The following is an 18,666-nucleotide window of genomic DNA, read 5'->3' as shown; positions in this document are numbered from 1 at the left end:
TTTTGTATCTGTTCCTCGTTATCGCTGGTCCTTTTTGAAATAATACATCTTCCAACTTATTCACTTGGCGTTAGTAGACATATGCAGTAACAATTTTATATGGTTTTATCAGTTCGTAATACATTACATCTTGCTGATCCGACCATATGAACAGCAAGATTTTTTGGCCATAAATATGCCGCTTCTGTGTCGATGTGGACGGTTATCTTGGACATACGTCACTGAAAACTTTTCTTTGCTTAGTAAGCTATGAAACTGCGATTTTTAAACGGTTTGAAATGACATTTGATCGCACCAAAAACAGTTAATTCATAGTGAGTATGCTCTAGTGCTGTGTAAGTTGACTGAGAGCTCTTTGAGAATTTGAGCTGGGGTTTCTTCCTATAAGTCTTACAACTGATAGTCTTAGATTTTTTTGAAGCTGAAATCAAAACCAACAGTGGAAGAAATTCACCACCAAACAGAAATTATGTAGTCCAGACACTTCTCTACGCAATTATTATTTCTCTCTTTGGCGAATAAAGGGCTCACTACGAAGAAGAGGTCAATACTGAGGTTAATATTTTGTTTTCCTAATCTTTGTATTCTATATATTGAATTTTGAAGAAAGGATAGTCCATAAAGGAGTTTAAAGAAATCACATTTCACAACTTTCCTTTTATTTACAAAAATACTATACAATCTTAATTAGCTAAAAAATATGTGCAATAAGTTCTGTATTTTATATTCTATTGAAAGTATCTAAACAAAACCCGAGTTAAACAACAACTTATTCAAAAAAAGTAACAATAACAAATGGTAAAAGTACCATGTGTTGATGATTTTTGTACATGTCTTCATACATTATCAAGATAGTAGATAACATTATCCGCAAAATATGCATTACCTAATTTAAAACAAAAACACCAAATATGATCAGCGCCTACTAAATTTAAATATAATAACAATATAAAATCCTTAATTTTAATATAAGTACAGATTAAATGCTAAAAAAAGTAATATAAATATTAATTTTCCTACTCCACAAAAAAGTGCGCTAAGCTAAAACTAATACGTTATATATACAATGTTTCAGTAATAAAATTATTATAAAAAAATATTGTTCGATTTCCATCCAATATTGTTTTATGATTTCCAATAACAAAATATATATAAAAATTAATTAAAAAATTACAAATTTGTGCTAAGTTAATTTAGATTTTTAAGAAAACAGTAAATATATTTTGTTAAGTATTTGTATTATATGAACTTTTTTTTAAAGATATTTTAAAATGCAGTTTAGGCACTAACGGTTTTTACATTAAAAAGAAAATAAGTGCTAAAGCATACAAATGTAGAGATGATGGTCCCTTCAGCTGTTATATATATTTACAAGTGTTCCTTTTTAAAACAAGACTGTTAAATAATATATTTTGGTTTTACTTATAAAAATGACAAGACCAGATTTTATTAACAAGATTATGGATATTTTTTTCGGTGATTTTATCAATATATACATTTTCTATATTCTAATTGAAATATTTTATTTAACAGTTTTGATGTTGTCTTTGTTCTTTTCTTGAAGATATTACTCATTCATGCTAACACTGAAGAGGAACATCTTTTATATAATAAATGGCTGGGTGTTGTAAAATAATATTAATTTACAAAAGTAAAATTTTAATAGATTTTACCTCCTAGGTTCTTTAAATTAAATATTAATAAACCTATCTTTACTGTAACAATATTATACAATATTTTACAAATATATCACAGCCCTTCCCATGAACCATCCCAAGTCGTCAAAAAACACGCCAAAATATAACTATGACAATGATATTTTTAACTCCTTGAATGGTTGCAAGAGCTAAAATGTTTTTAATGACCGTATATCCAAATGGTTTTCTACATTACCGAGTTTTAGATATCTGGTCATACATAGGGAGATAAAATATATTGAAAGTTATACATACATGTATATTAACTATTTTATTCATGAAACATTAAAACCCAACAATAAAACCCAAAATAATACGAAACCTCCGTAGTGCAATATAAATAGTTACAAAAAATATTGCTATTGAAGCTATGTTAAGGTAGCTTGTAAAAATTTAATAATGTCCATTAGAAAATAAATTATTACTTATCGTAAGATTGTCTTTTACCTATTCTATTTTCTTCATGTTGTGTTTTTCAATGGTCTGCGTTACGAAACCTTTTGTGCTGCCATTGGAGTAGCATGCTTTGTATGAGTCCGAGAATTCACTTTGTAGATAGGTGCTGCTCAGTGTACCATTACTGTTGGATTTCTTGACGTGAGTGGAGGAGTAGTCGTCGACAGGCTAGAAAAAACAGTGGAATTAAAGAGCGTTGCATACATTACGATTGTTTAATTTCTATAGATTTTGTAGCAAATTTCTTATAAAAAAAAAACAGATACATGACAGTTGTGTAACTAGGGTAAGTCGTTACCCTTATACAAAATTAATAAAAACATCAAATTAGAAACTTCACTAACATAGTATAAAACAATGTCGCTTTTTCTGTCCCTATATCCCTATGTGCGCTTAAATCTTTAAAACTACGCAACGGATTTTGATGCGGTTTTTTTCAATAGATAGAGTGATTCAAGAGGAAGGTTTATATGTATAATACATGCATAATATACTAAGGCAACATTGCTAATTTTAGAGGTTTCTAACGTGATGTCGTAAATTAACCTATTTTTTTAGGCTTATTTAGCAATTAGCAAAAACGCTGCCTAACCCTACGAGTTAGATCAAATTAATGTACTACAGTATTGTACACCATAAAAAGGTCTACAAAAAAGTCCGCGATGGTATATGTTTATCTTTTAGGGATAACCCACATTAACCATTTTTATTGTTTACTTTTTACGTGAGAAAATGGCTTATTTACGAAGCTATTTTAAGCAATACGGCATTAATCCTTATCGAATTAAGTACCTTAAATACAGTGTGCAATTAATATAGATCAATATGGTTCCTTACAGCATGTAAATTAAACAAATATTTTCGGAGATATTACAAATTTAAAATTTGCGTTTAAAATTGTGTAATGTAATAAAAATTGTATGAATTTAGATATTCCAAAGATAGCAGGAAATCTTCATAGTAAGTATAGGGGAAGAGGAATTGTTTTACTCCAAATTTAATGCGTGCAGGCCAAGGGCAGTAATGAATGAACCAAAAATACTGGATCGATTTTAATCATGTTTTCATTGAGTGACATAGGCATATATATTTTATGCCCGTGCAAAGTCGGAGCGGGCCGCTATGTTTTTATATACAACGTTCATATTTTTTCTGTAGTGTATTTAATTTAGTATCAGCATTGCACCCGTGCGAAGCCGGGGCGGGTCGCTAGTTATATATATACATAAATGCACATTATCAAAATGTAGGATCTAATAGATTTTCTGGGACTAGAAATCGATCTGTCAGGACATTCCATGTAGATATTTTACTTTAATATGTTGTATTGTTTATTTAACAATGGTTTCATTTTTACTTAATCTCTCTTAACGATTTATGTAGAAATCAAGAGGCTAAAATAACTTATTTTGAAGAATAATTTAGGTATTCTTTTGGACGGTGTATTAGAATTATACTATTCGATTACACTCTAGTATATGCAACACATAATACAAATTAGGTAATTTAAGATATTGAACTGTTGTATATTTTATATTTACATATGATCAATCACATTACGAAACGAACATAAAAAATAATATAACAGAGGACAAGAAAGTAGATATTTTACTTTAATGCCTTGTATTGTTTTATTTATTATTATTTTTTATTGGAAGGTGTAATAGAAAGTTAATTAAGTTACATTGAAGTATATGCAACACGTAATATGCATTAGGTAATTTAATATGTTGAACTGTTATATATTTTACATTAACATTTGATGTATTACAACATTATGAAAAAAATATAAGACAGAACGAGAGAGTAAGAAATAAATAAATAAATGTCTTTTTATTGACAATCTCAAACTCCAAGAAAAAAAAACTGTCAAAATTAAGACATGCAGCTAATAAATATTTTACAGTGCTTACCATGCATGCTCCATCGGGGCCCTTTTTCTTGCCCTTGTCCTTCTTATTCGAGTAGTTAACTTTGTAAAAGTCGGAGAACAAGAACAAGAACATGAGTCCGTGGATGGCAATCCAAATCATGAAGGTCTTCGGATAGTCGCATTCCGTGAAGAGCAACTGGAACTGGTGGGCGAATATAGCGACGAACTGAGTCATCTGAAAGGCAGTGAGGTATTTCTTCCACCAGATGTATTTCTGGTATTCAGGTCCTAGTGCCGCGATCATGTAGTAGAAGTACATAACGATGTGAACGAAGGTGTTTAGCAGAGCAAAGAAGGTACTATGGCCACCTGAAATTCATTATAGTATTATTTCCATGGGGCTACTTAATATATTAGTTGTGTAAGAGAATAATGCACGTTTTTTTTCATGATTACAACAAATAGTTGAAAACAATTACAAATGCTTTTGGTAAACATCTTTTGACTGATGACGCAGTTAAATTTTGGTTTTGGCGATTTAAAAGTTAGTAAGATTTTTTAAGATGAGTAAAGTGTCGGACTTAATTCATTGATAAGTAAGTATCAAATAGGACTCTATTGATCTTATTGATCAATCCAGCATATAGTTCAAATATTTCTCCTTATGATGTTATTTTTCATATGTCATTTGTTGTATTGCTATAGTATTACTATGGTATCCAAGGATCAATACTGTTAGTAAGAATTATTAGTTGTCTGAAAGAATAATGCTCGTTTTTTCAAATGTATTTTTTGAATTTATTTTTGTTCAAAGAATAGTTTCTAGATCTTTTTTTACTATTAAGTTTATTTTGATTTATTAAGTATTACTATTTGATCAAGTTACCTTGATGAGTACAACAAACAGTTGAAAACAATCATAAAGGCTTCTTGTAAACATCTTGTGACTGATGGCGCTGTTAAATTTTCGTTTTGTAGATTTGAAAGTGATATTAAGATTTGTAAAGATCAGTAAAGTGTTGGACTTTTTTATTGCTATTGTCTACTTTTTAGTTCCGTTTTGAAGAACAGTTAAAAGGTAGGATTAACTTGACCAAATATATTTTCCAGAAAGTCGTAATATTTTATATTTCAATGTTAACAACGTGGCTTATTTTATCACATATTTAAGTTATATAGTATTACCTGGGGCGAACTTCAAACCCATCCAAACTGAAAACGGCATACATCCGTGGTGTATAACGTGCAATGTTGATACGTGACTGTTTTTCTTTCGCAAAATGAAAAACAGTGTATCAAAGAACTCCGTGAATTTCGAAAAGTAGTACCACCAGCAAGTTCGAGCCATCTGAAACAAATTGTGATGACATACTCGATTATACACAAAGTAACATTTCAATATTGAATTATAGATAAATCTTGGAATTAACTGAAATCAGCGCCATCTAGTAGGCGCAATATTAATATCATAAAACTTAACGATAGCTTACAGTTTGAAAGTTTTGACATTTATTTGACATCACTATTGTTTTTATTGTTTAGATACCACTAAACTACAAACGATCCTGTACAATTAAAGGGAAAAATGAAGGAAATTGTTTCCTAGTTTAGTTAATTTAATATATTAGTTATATGTTCTATTTACCCTTAATGCCATGGGTCTGTTCGAATAATCCACTGGCTGACATCTAAAACTGTATTCTCCCCACCATCCGCTCATTAAATACTAAAAATAAAAATGAATTAAAACATTATTCGCCATAGATCATGAACTTTAGCTTACTTCATAGAATATCCAGGTACTAAAGACAGTTTGAATAAAATTATAAACGATTAAAATGTTCCTAAGGCTGAATGGTTTCCTATTTTCCATTAGTTTTGGTCCTAGAACTTTGGAGAAATATGCATAAAATAGGCATATGCACAGGGTTGGAACAGGACTAGACATCATCGGCCAATCTTTGACTCTGGGATCTGTAAAGAACAAGAAATATTATCATTTTTATTTTGATAAAATAATAAACGTCTGAATAAACATTTATTTAGTTTTAAATAAGCATAAAAAATTAATTACTTAATTTAGTTTGTTTTAAATTTAACTACTTGATATATTATCAGTAATAATAATAATAACTAACCTACATTACACAATGTCGAATGGGTTATTTTAGATTAGTGTTTTTATTGGAAATTTATTGTTTCGCCTTGTTTAAATCACATCAACAATTATCAAAACATAATAAAATATTAATTTAATATTAATAAACAAAGTCATGACCCCTAATTCATTTTCGTTATCAACGTTTTTGGCGTTATTGGTGTAAATATTTTGATTTCTGTAACGTTATAATGACATTTGTTTGGAAAATATTTTTTTGACTTATGTCAAAATACGTTTCTATCATCTGTAAAATGGAAGTTGTATTATTTTAATTAAAAAAAAACATTATATATATTTTTAATTATATCTAATTGCATAATAAGGTGTAAAGATAATATTGAATACCTTAATTAATAATTCAATTAATATTAAACACATATATTACAACAGCCAGGGGATTTATCCTCTCCTATTATTTTTTTTTTGAAAATTCCCTTGATAAAAGGCGTGTAAATATGTATTATATATGTGCATGCAACCTATACCGTAAAAAAGCTACCGAATTAATACATGTAAAATGTATGAAGTAATATGTAGAATAAGTAAAGCAAATGACAATAAAAATATTTTCTTTAATGAAATTTTGATAGCTGTCTAATGAGTCATGATGCCTTAAAAAAAACATTTTGGATTGTAGGCATCTTGTTTTTTTAAGGACTTAGTTATGGAACGATGTTCGATTCATTGATCGGCAGTGAATTAATGTTGAAGGTTTTTGTAAAATCAATGTTTTACCGCGGGAAAAACGAAAATAGAGTGGGAATACTATCCTATGTTATAAACATGTGGCAATGTTTGATTTTCAAGTCAGATATCAATATCTGATTCATTTTTTTCATTGAAACATTGGTCCAGATCAGTTTGAGTTTAGTTAACTTGTCTACCAAATGATCAGTTTGTGTTTGTTTGCAAAATATATGCTATATGATTTATTTTGCTCCCAATGATTTTTCATTCAAACCGGTGTCTATTTTCCCGCTTTACTTCTTAGATGGTTTGGAAAATCCGGATGAACGTTTGGAAAAGTGTACAAAGTGAAAAGGTACGTTGAGAAAACTAATCTGTTTAATATAATATAATTTAGGATTTATAGAAGAACGATCCTCGTATATCGGTGCTTCGAATGATATTTATAAAATCGTGATAGGTGACGAATCATGGATATATTATTATGAGCCCGAAAGTAACACACAAAACATCGAATTGACGGGTTATCTGTAAAGCCATGTTTTGGCACCCAATGAGTTCTTTTTGTTCCCATCCGTGAAGAATAAACTGCGTGCTCAACGATTTTCATCGCCCGAAGAAGACTGAAGCGTTCAACAATGATGTTTTGAAAGTATCTCATTCGGAATGGAATAAATGTCTTGAAAATTGGTTTAAGCGTATGAAAAAGTGCATCGATCATCGTGGCGAGTTCGTTGAAAAATAATAAAAATATATTTGCAGATAACTATTTGTTTTTTTCCTATTCACGAAATATAAATAGTGACCCTCGTACCAGAAATTATCGTATTTGGAACTCGGAGAATCGACATGTGATTGTCGATTGTGTCGTCGTAAAAATGAATGTACTGACTAAATGTCACTGTTGACACCATACGACCCATAGAATGTTAGAGCAAGAGATTAATTGAAGATGAATATTAGATTATTAGATATTAACTTAAATAGGGGAACACGAAAAAATATTTTGTGTGGTCTCATCAAGGCAGGCACTGATACCACTTTTTTGATTGGTTCGTTTGAATTGCCCTACGAAGGCATTTTATTGGATTATTTCTACAACGCGATTGTTTGTTTCAGTTTGTTTGTGATGCCATTTTTGTGTGCCTATATTTTTGTTACTTAATTATAACCACTATTATTTGATTGCAATGTGTCTTCAGTCTCAGAAGTGTTGTGTACCTAGTATATGCGCGGAAAATAAAAAGTGAGACGTCATTTTCTTTTGCATCTGTATCCTAAAATTATCATCATAAAATGATCCACTACTGTGATATGTCTTATATGGAAAATTGATGCAAATATGGGTCATTTGATTTCAATAATTCGTCGTTTCACACATTTCCTTCTTCGTAACATTGATTTTCTTCAAAGAGTAACACATGGGCTGAAAAGTCCCGGGCCTAACACATAGATGGCACTAGTTTTATTACATTTACGATTTTAAAACAAAGCTGTTACATTTTCATGATATTCTACTTATAAGTTTGTGAGTTATTGTGCTAAGAATAGAGACACTACTTTTATTTTTTTCAAAACATCGGATCAAAAACAATTTCGTGTTTTAATTTTACACTTCTTTTTGATGGGAAAAAATACCGTTCAAGCGAAACATGGGATTGAAAAGTGTTATAAGGATGCCGCTCCATCAGAAACAACAATAAAACGTTGGTTTGCTGACTTCAAACGTGGTCGTCAGTCATCAATGAGGTAGAACGCAGTGGACGTTCGTGCAAATGAGTTGGTAACATCAGAAAATATAAAAAAATCAACAAAATCGTTATGAATGATCGAAAAGTGAAGTTGCGTCAGTTAGCTAACATCGTAAAGATATTAAAACAATGTGTTAGTTTTATAAATTGATATTGATATTACCAAACCAATTAACTACTATTGATAAAAAATAAAAACGTGTTGATGATTCTGAGCAGTGTTTGGCCATGTTTAAATATAACAAAACGGAATTTTTGCGTCTATATGTGACAGTGGATCCATCACTTCGCTTCAGAATCAAAACGATCGTCATCTGAGTGGACAGCAACTGGTGACAAGCCTATTTTGAAGGAAAAGATAAATTGTTCTACAAAAGTGATATTGAAATATTAGAGCGGTGCCGGAATGATTGTGTAGCTCTTGATGGAGAATACGTTGATGAATAAAGCCAATTGTGAACAAAACAAAAACATGTCTTCTTTGTTACGCCTGGCACTTTTCAGCCCATGTGTTACAGTCAGCAGTCAACTCTCAAATCCCACTTAATATTTTTCGTTTATCCTTTTTTTCCATTGGTAATACAAAATCGACGTGGGCGAAAAAGTTCGGACGTTGGAATGTGTCGAATTAGGAACTGTTAAGTGATGTCATTGTTTCGTAATGCTTCTGATTCGTGTTCTGCTTTAAAAATAAATGCTTTTATCATTATTTATTACAGTCATCATGCCTATTAATGTAGAGATATTTCCTGGGCAAAACGGCCTTCTAGGTCGCAACTTGATTTCTGTTGATGAAACTATCGAAAATGTTCATGACGTTGATACAGCGTGAAAGAGAAGATTTATCCTTCAAAATACGAACGTTTGTCGGCTTGTTACCATAGCCCACTTGAAATGACCCAAAAATATTAATTACAAAAAACTGTGTTTTCTATTTAATTACATTTTCGTATGATTAATTTTAAAACGCCCTATATAAATAAATACTGCAACCGTAGGTTTTCATTATATTCATTATATCGTAGCACAGACCAGTATTCCAGCGTTAATATTACCCATCTTGAATGCATAAAAATTCAACAAATGAGATAAAAAAAATAACACTTGACGGGTTGGGTTTGCTTTTAAATTAAGGTAGGGTATATATATAGAATGAGTTCTTCTAGTTAACATTCCCCGATAATTTGAGATAACCCTTTTTTTCCCCTCGTAATGGTTAATATTACAAGAAGCGAAGAAAAAATATGTAAGTACCTAGGAATATTTCTTTAATTAACGAGTAGAACTTGAAAATCTTGTTCCAGACATATGAAATGAACGGTGGTAACGATGAAGACTCGGTAATATAAGCGTCGTTGTTACAGGTCGTCGTTCGAACGGTTTGTGAGTTTATTCTTGCAAAACATTAGACCTTCGGTCTTATACTGACTTGGGTACTTGTAGTGCCCATTGGGTTGATTTAAATTTTATCGGTTTGGAACATGTTATGGAGACTAATTAAGCGAATATCTTGGGTTTTGCAATAAGACAAGAGACTCCTAAACAGTGAAGGTTGTTACTTATATTTTATTACCCTTAGTTGTTAAACAATATGCCAGGTGGACAATAAGTATTTCTTATGATAACTGTTGATTTCAGTATGTTCCAGAAGTGATTTCCCGTGTAAAATATCTTATTTTAAATCTTACTCGAAAGTTTATTGAACGTTTTAGTCTACGCATTACACATTCACCAGGTTGCAGATTTAGCTGATTAGTAAGCACTTTGGGGTGTAATAACACTCTATTGAAATACTTTACACAAACACTTTGAATTATACTCCTTATGAATTCTAGAGGGATATAAGCTCGAAATAGCTATAAATAAGGCTGGTTTATCCAATGGAAGCTGATACAGAAATTGACGACAATCTCAATTCTAAAAAAATCTCCTAGGATTCATGATATTTCACCTCGAATATTGAAAGAGATTTTCACATTTTCAACATTTAAACCTATTTGGGCTTGAGCAAGATAGTGTCTTGGGACTACTCTTGTATCTGCTCTACACTGTTGATATACCAATACCAAATGAAACAGTACTTGGAGAATTTGTCGACGATCCAGTCATTATGGCAAAATATGAAAAAGTACAAGTGGCTGTCAATACTATCAAATGGACTAGAAACTGGAAAATACAGCTTACACATACTAGCGGCCACAAAATAACTGAAAGAGCTAATAAATAAGGAACAAAATCAGGGAATTCAAAACTATTTAGAAAACTTAACGACAACTGATGCAACGGAATATTCTCTCTGGAAAGTAACAAAATATATTAAAAAAACCTCAACAACATAATCCACCCATTAAAATTGACAATATATTTATTAGGAATGATAAAGATAATGCGGAAGTTTTCTCTAAACACTTAAAAACAGTATTCATTGGACTGACTGTTAAAGTGAAAAAGCTTTTGCCCCATACGCACTTTCTACTGCTGAAGAAAATGAATACCTGACAGACAGACATTTTATTGTTAAACAGGGTGACGAATACACTGACCTACACCCAATATATTCGAGTGTTCCGCAGGGCAGTGTCTTTGGTACATTGTTATTGTATACAGCTGACCTACCGACCTCAAGAAACACTACTGTTGCAACATATGCTGACGATACAGCGTCATGGCTTCTACGGGGATATCACGCTGAATCAGTTTGTTGGTCACGTAATACGGGGCATCGAGGATCATTCGCAACATTTTATTCCAATATCAGCCACAAGAAACCTCCAACTTCATCTTAACAAAGTCGAATTGTGGTTGAAAACGTGGAGTATCAAAGCAAATGAGACCAAATCTACCAATGTGGCATTCACCCTTTGTAGAAGAACATGTCCCTCAGTAAAATTGAATAATCATGAACTATCGCAAGCAGACAACGTTAAATATCTCGGAATGTATTTTGATCAACATTTGACATGGAAAAAACATATAGTGACAAAATGCAAACACTCCTGGGCTTAAACTAAACCAAATCTATTGGCTGATAGGGCGTAAATCTAAATTATATTGCTGTATAAGTCAATACTTAGGCCCATTTGGACCTATGGTATTGAACTGTGGGGTACGATTAGCACATCTACTTCCTTGTGGTACACCTGATTCAGCTTCTTTTATTGTAAAGTAGGATTCCTGTTGTTTGATTCTAAACATTCTGGTTGTAATAATTCGGTGAGTTGTTCGGTAACATTTTCTGTAGCTTATGAACAAGGTCGTCATTATAGGTCAACCTTATCGAACACTTGTGCTACATCTAAGAATATAGCTGAAGATATATTTTTACCTTAATTTTTTTAGCCTTTTTCAATCACATCCGTTATTTTATGAAGTTGGTCAATTGATAAATGTTTATTAATGAATACGAACTGGTGGTAATAATTTTTTTTTGATAACATCTTTATTAAATATGTTTAGTACAATCTTAATTATAAATTAATTTATTACTACTTTTCATTTGTACTTGGATCAATTCACAAGCAAGATGAGTGCGAGATAAATACATCAATATGTATTCCTCAATTATAACAACTTAAGCTATAGTTTACACTAAAGTTATACACTTTATATAAGTTCGCATGGTTTGATTCGCTTCAATCTTCTGATATCCTGCGCGTTGTCCAGTAGTTGTATTGTTTTCACGTTAGTAATAGATTTACTAATCTTCTTTCGTGTTTAAAGGCGAAATTTTGGATAAATTCGCAAATTCATTTGATTTCCAGGTCATGGAGGAGTTCTTCGTTGGTTACGTAGCGACAGGCATTGGTAATTAATCGAAGAATTTTGTTTTGAGAGCGATAAGTAATAATAATAAAAAATATTTTGATGATGATATAAAAAAAAACACAAAAACAAAATTTGGAAGCGAATGATTTCTCAAAATATACTACCGTTCAAACGTCATATTGCGACAGGTACTGTTACTTCCTAGTTCCTCTAATACATACCGACACGTTAAATGCGTACCACGGGCAGATTGTAACGAAATTTTTAACTATAAAGGTGAATCGCGGCGCGTGGTCGACATACCAATTTTTAAAAATCTCTTTTTGGCTTAATGTCACCGGCCACAGTATGAATGGAGAATTATTAATGACGGTTTTCACGCGGCGTCCTCATTTTTCCTATGAAAATTCTTCAATCGATATACATATTATAGGTTTCCGTTTCGTATTTTTTTTGTAGTTCAAATTCAAATTGTTTCAAACCAGGATAATGTTACAGAAAAGTCTTCTCAAAGGATACAAATAACAAGTCAATTGAAAAGTCCCCGGCCTACCATAGTAAAACATATTTTTTTTGGCAAAACTAGTTTTTTTTATTCAACATAATTCCCTTCAAGATGATACACTGATTATAGCGACCCTCCAACTTTTCGATATCATTTTTATAGTATGATTTGTCTTTTGCTTTAAAATAAGTCACAGTTTCGGCGATCACCTCTTCATTTTTTCAGCGTTTTTTTTTTGAGATATGAAAACAGGAAATAGTCGCTGGTGGCCAGATCTGGAGATTACGGTGGATGAGGAAGCAATTCGAAGCACCACCCATGGCTTTTTGCCATCGTCTTCACTGACCTGTGACGCGGTGCATTGTCTTGGTGAAGCAGCACTTTCTTTTTCTGCACATGCGGCCGTTTTTCGGCAATTTCGTCCTTCAAACTGCCCAATAACGCTATGTAATAGTTGCTGTTGATGGTCCTTCCTTTTTTCAAGGTAGTCAATGAAAATTATTCCATGCGCATCCGAAAATACAGACGCCATAAACTTGCCAGCCGACTGTTGCGTTTTCCCACCCTTTTGAGCGTGTTCATTGTGTGCAGTCCACTCGGATGACTGTTGATTGGTCTTCGGAGTGAAATGATGGAGCCATGTTTCATCCATTGCCACATATCGACGCAAAAACTTGGGTTTATTACGCTTTATCATCTTCAGACACTGCTCCGAATCATCAACTCGTAGTTGTTTTTGGTCAAAAGTGAGCTCGCGCGGCATCCACTTTGCACAGAGCTTTCTCATACCCAAATATTCGTGAATGATATGATGTACACGTTCAGTTGATATAGAGTGTCTGCTATTTCATTCAATTTCAAGTTATGGTCATTCAAAATTAAATATTTTCGTCGGTAACAACACGTGTAAACTTACCAATCCTTGATGGTTGATTTTCCTGGGGCAGTGACCGGAAACTTGGCATTAAGCCAAGTTTTTGCGTCAACAGTATTTTTTCCCTTTAAAAAGCAATATTTTATCAATACGCGAAATTCCTTTTTATCCATTTTTTCACAATAACAAAATTTGTTTCACTCAAAATGCTATAATTCACAAACTAATAATCCGACAGCTTTAAAATTTATACACGCTCTTTTGAGGGTTAGGGCTAATTAAAAAAACATATGGATTTAATTCTAGTAGCGCCATCTATGTCAGGTCGGGGACTTTTCAATTGCAATCTGCTGAGATTTACAATAACAAATAATTTGTCAATCTCACTACCACGGTCCTTTAGGAATTAATTTTGAATATTTTAAAAATATTTTTCCACTTTCACGTTTTTTTTTAAAATTAAGTATAAGCCTATTTTCATGAAAATTGGCTTTATTCATCAACGTAATCTCCATCAAGAGCCACACGATCATTACAGCGCCGCTCTTAACATTTCAATACCACTTTTGAACAGCCAGTGGTCGCTGGGAGTCAAACCTGGCGAATACGGTGGATGTGAGAGTAATTCGAAGTTCAATTCATGTAGTTTTGCCATTGTTTTTATTGATCTGTGACACGCTGCGTTGTCTTGATGAAACAAATTTGTTTTCTTTACCATTTGCGGTCGTTTCTTTGCAATTTCGGTCTTCAAAAGCTCCAATAACGCTATATAATAACCTTTCTAGTCGATTGTTGTGCTTAGGACGAGGTTCACCAGTTGCTGTCCACTCAGATGATGATCGTTTTGATTCCAGACTGAAGTGGTGGATTTATGTTTCATTCATTGTCAACATGTTCGTGTTTTTGGTCAGCAAACGTGGCACCTACTTTGAATAGAGTTTTCTCATAGTCAAATTCTCATGTAATATAAAACCAACACGTTCTTTTGATATCTACGTCGGTAACTTACGCAATTTCACTTTTCCACCATTCAAAACGATTTTATAGTTTTTTTTATGTTTCGTGGTATACCGCCTCATTTAAACATTCACTGCGTTCTGCATCGACGACCACGTTTGAAGTCAGCAAACCAACGTATTAGTCCTTATAACACTTTTCAAGCCATTGCTTCGCTTGAATGGTATTTTATCCCATCAAGAAGCAGTGTAAAATTAAAACATGAAATATTTTTTGATCTATTGTTCTGAAAATAACAAAACTATAGTCACTCTTAGCACAATAACTCACAAACTTATTAGTAGAATATCAAGAAATTTTAACAGCTTCTCTTTGAAGGTTTCTACTAACCGAAAAAGCGGCGGATGCAATAAAACTGGCGCCATCTATATGTAAGCCCGTGACTTTTAAACCCATGTGTTATGTTTAAATTTGGTTTTATTCATCAAAGATGATCTCCTTCAACGTTATTTTATATTGTCGATGTCATTTTTGACTTTGTTTTGGCTTGCTGCTTAGTAGGTTATGTCTGCCTTTGGTGGTCATATATCCTGAACTATGATGGCTTGTGATAAGAATCTACGGACTAGAGGTACGGTAATAGTTTATGGCTAGGGGTCTTTGGGCATCTTCAAAGCACCTTTTGTGCTGCAGAAGGATTGTCAATTTAACGTCAACATGTCTTTTTTCTTCTGGTTAATAGAATGAGTTCAAAAGAGAGCAGTCTTAATATTTTGAAACATACACGTTCGAAAGTATTTAAAATCGCAAAATTTTCCGTTGCACACAAATACTGCTTATTTTTGCATAATTATCATTAAATGAACTTGAACCTAATTTGCTTGTTGCATAAACTCGTTACAGTTAATGTGCTTATCGAGTCAATAAAAAAACAACATGGAAACGTCGATTGAAGCGTTCGAATAAAATTTTATCGATTTTCGTTATTTCCCCGGCTCAATCTTCGGCTTTATAAACGCCTCGAATTAGGCCAGCGCTGTTTACCGCGTTGTTCTTGATATACGGAACCGTTTACCGGCTCTTGCGTCAAACAAACATGGATCGGATGGTCCCGAAATTGGTATGTTTTCGCTTTATTGCCACAGTTTAATTTTACGGGGACATTATCGTGTTATAGAATCACGGGTATGCGCAATTCAACCTTGAGTTAAAGTAGTTTTGAATGTCAAGCACAGCATACTTTGACCGACATAGAAAGTAAATTAAATTAAGTTCACGTGACGCGTATGAACAACCCATCATTATCAATAGACGTTTTAAAGCTAACCTATTAGAATTGCGAATTAATTTTGAAGGATTCTGATTCTATTCTTTACATCGATCCCTGTGATCTTAGTCACAGTCTTTTTCGATCTAATATTATCTTAAACATTGTTCTGTACAAAACGAATATAGACGCCTTAAGGGTAATTTGTTATTTTTTAATGGAGCATTTAAGGAAAATTGAAATAACGATGAGAAACTAAAATACGAGATTGTCGCCTCTACTTTTTTGTTGTATCTGCCATCAATAAATGGCAATATGTTTGGTTCTTTTTCATCGTCCAGATATAATATCTTTATGCACGTTAGAAATTCATAATAGTTCATTTGTGAAGACGAGATGGTAAGAGTCACTACATTTTTATTCTCTTGATTTTACTGGGTTTTGTACTGCCGGTCTCGCACTTATATTTAAAGACTTGGATGGATTTCCTTCATTTATGGTTTGAAAGTAGTTCGGATGCCCTCGATATAATTAGATGTAAAATTTGAAATGTATTCGAAAAGTTAGGTTAAGACAGAATATTAAGAAATCTGCTAGAGCAACAAATAGTGTCTACGTAAAATACAGAGAAATAAGTCATCTAACATAACATGTATAATTAAAGTTAGCGAATAAAGTCCTTAAACAGTTAAGAATATAGTTTATTGTTTGCTAAAGTTGAATAAACATATCAAAAGCAAATTAGTCCTTCGAGCTGATGCACGTGTTAATTTCTATAATCTTAAATATTTGCAACCAACACTGCCCAATCTGAGTTTCAACAAATAGTGAATTTATTCACATTTTGAGAGCATTCCAGTTTTCTCTTTTTAATTTCATTCTATTTTAATTATTCCATTAATAATTAATTTTTACTTTTTTATTTATTTATTCTACTTATGTAATTATCTTTACCAATTTTATTATTTATTCGTATATTTCCCATAATTCTTAAATTAGTGTAAATTAAAGATAATAGTTTTATGGTCGCAACTATAAAGTATAATTTACAACTCTTTTCTAAGCCAGAAATTGACGCCAAAGTAACTGATATAACAGATTAATTGAAAAGTCCCCGGCCTGACACATAGATGGCGCTACTAGAATTAAATCCATATGTTTTTTAGTTAGCCCTAACCCTCAAAAGATGCGTGTATAAATTTGACAGCTGTTGGATCATTAGTTGATAAAAAGGAAGTTCGCGTGTTGATAAAATATTGCTTTTTGAAGGGAATAATACAGTTGAGGCAAAAACTTGGCTTGATGCCGAGTTTCCGGACACTGCCCCAGGAAAATCAACCATCAAGGATTGGTACGCTAAGTTTAGACGTGGTGAAATGAGCACCGAAGGCCAACGAAAACATTAAACAAATCCACAAAGTGATTTTGAATGACCGTAAATTGAAATTGAATCAAATAGTAAGACACTCTAAAGATATCAACTGAACGTGTACATCATATCATTCACAAAGATTTGAGTATGAGAAAGCTCTGTACAAAGGAGGCGCGGTGCGAGCTCACGTTTGACCAAAAACAACGACGAATTGATGATTCGGAGCAGTGTTTGAAGATGATCAAGCGAAATGAACCCGAGTTTTTGCGTCGATATCTGACAATGGATGAAAAATGGCTCCATTATTTTACTTCGAAGTCCAATCGACAGTCATCCGAGTGGACTACACACGATGAAGCCGCTCCAAAGCGTGGGAAAACGCAACAGTCGGCTGGCAAGGTTATGGCGTCTGTATTTTGGGATGCGCATGGAATAATTTTTATTGATTACCTTGAAAAAAGAAGGACCATCAACAGCGAATATTACATAGCGTTATTGGACCGTTTGAAGGACGAAATTGCCGGAAAACGGCCGCATTTACAGAAAAAGAAAGTGCTGATTCACCAAGACAATGCACCGTGTCACAAGTCAGTGAAAACGGTGGCAAAAATCCATGAATTTGGCTTCGAATTGCTTTCTTATCCACCTTATTCTCCAGATCTGGACCCCAGCGACTATTTCCTGTTCCTCTGATGTTAAATTGTTTTATTAAATATAATTTTTACTTTACGCCCTGGGTTTGACATTAGCCCTGCAGTATTACAAAAAATATTCAAATTTCTCTAAATTTTCCGAATACTAACTGTCATGCCATCCTAAAACAATGGACGTTCGCGCGATTCATCAAGTCGCCGTGGGACAGGCGAAACTAAAACAAACAAGTTAATAAAACACTTTCGTTAAGTTATAGGCAATCGGATGAGATGAAAAACCAGTTGTAAACGGTTGCGTAACGAAATTATTCGGGTAACGGAACATAACCTAACATAACAATCGACGCGCGAGATAAAAATGATGCAATCGACGTGAAACCGAAAGCTTCGCGAGAACAAGAGAGAGAGAGAGAAACGTTCTGATTAATTGGGCCACTAGGAAAGTTGCTCCACAATTTGCGGATCCCGTGACTCATTCCATAGGCGTATCCGACTTTTTAATCTCGAAATTTATGTCTATCAAATCAAGTGACTCTTGAGCTAGCATTAAGAATTAATTTTTATCAGTGTCATTTATGGTGGTATTAGTTTTAATGCCGTGATGTGGAATAAAGAGATATATATGGTCGTTTCTAAAGGTCTCTAGAT

At 32.8% G+C, this 18,666-nt stretch overlaps 1 protein-coding gene across 1 annotated transcript in view; it reads right to left on the bottom strand.

The window, feature by feature from the left end:
• Positions 1-642: 642 nt before the first annotated feature.
• LOC143190902 (very long chain fatty acid elongase AAEL008004) overlaps positions 643-18,666 on the bottom strand; it is an 80,346-nt gene continuing 62,322 nt past the window's right edge. The window contains exons 3-7 of the mRNA XM_076395493.1: positions 5,810-6,000; positions 5,672-5,752; positions 5,212-5,374; positions 4,067-4,395; positions 643-2,321 (exon numbers count right to left, since the gene is read on the bottom strand). Of these exons, the coding sequence (XP_076251608.1) occupies positions 2,145-2,321; positions 4,067-4,395; positions 5,212-5,374; positions 5,672-5,752; positions 5,810-6,000 (941 nt within the window). The 3' untranslated portion in view covers positions 643-2,144. The remainder of the gene's footprint in view (positions 2,322-4,066; positions 4,396-5,211; positions 5,375-5,671; positions 5,753-5,809; positions 6,001-18,666) is intronic.

The sequence above is a fragment of the Rhynchophorus ferrugineus genome, unplaced genomic scaffold, assembly GCF_030347505.1.
Source record: "Rhynchophorus ferrugineus isolate W39M unplaced genomic scaffold, kcgeb_rfMv2 rfM2, whole genome shotgun sequence".
Taxonomy (NCBI): Eukaryota; Metazoa; Arthropoda; class Insecta; order Coleoptera; family Curculionidae; genus Rhynchophorus; species Rhynchophorus ferrugineus.
Note: the sequence above shows the minus strand (reverse complement) of the source record. Positions and strands in the feature narration are given on the sequence as shown.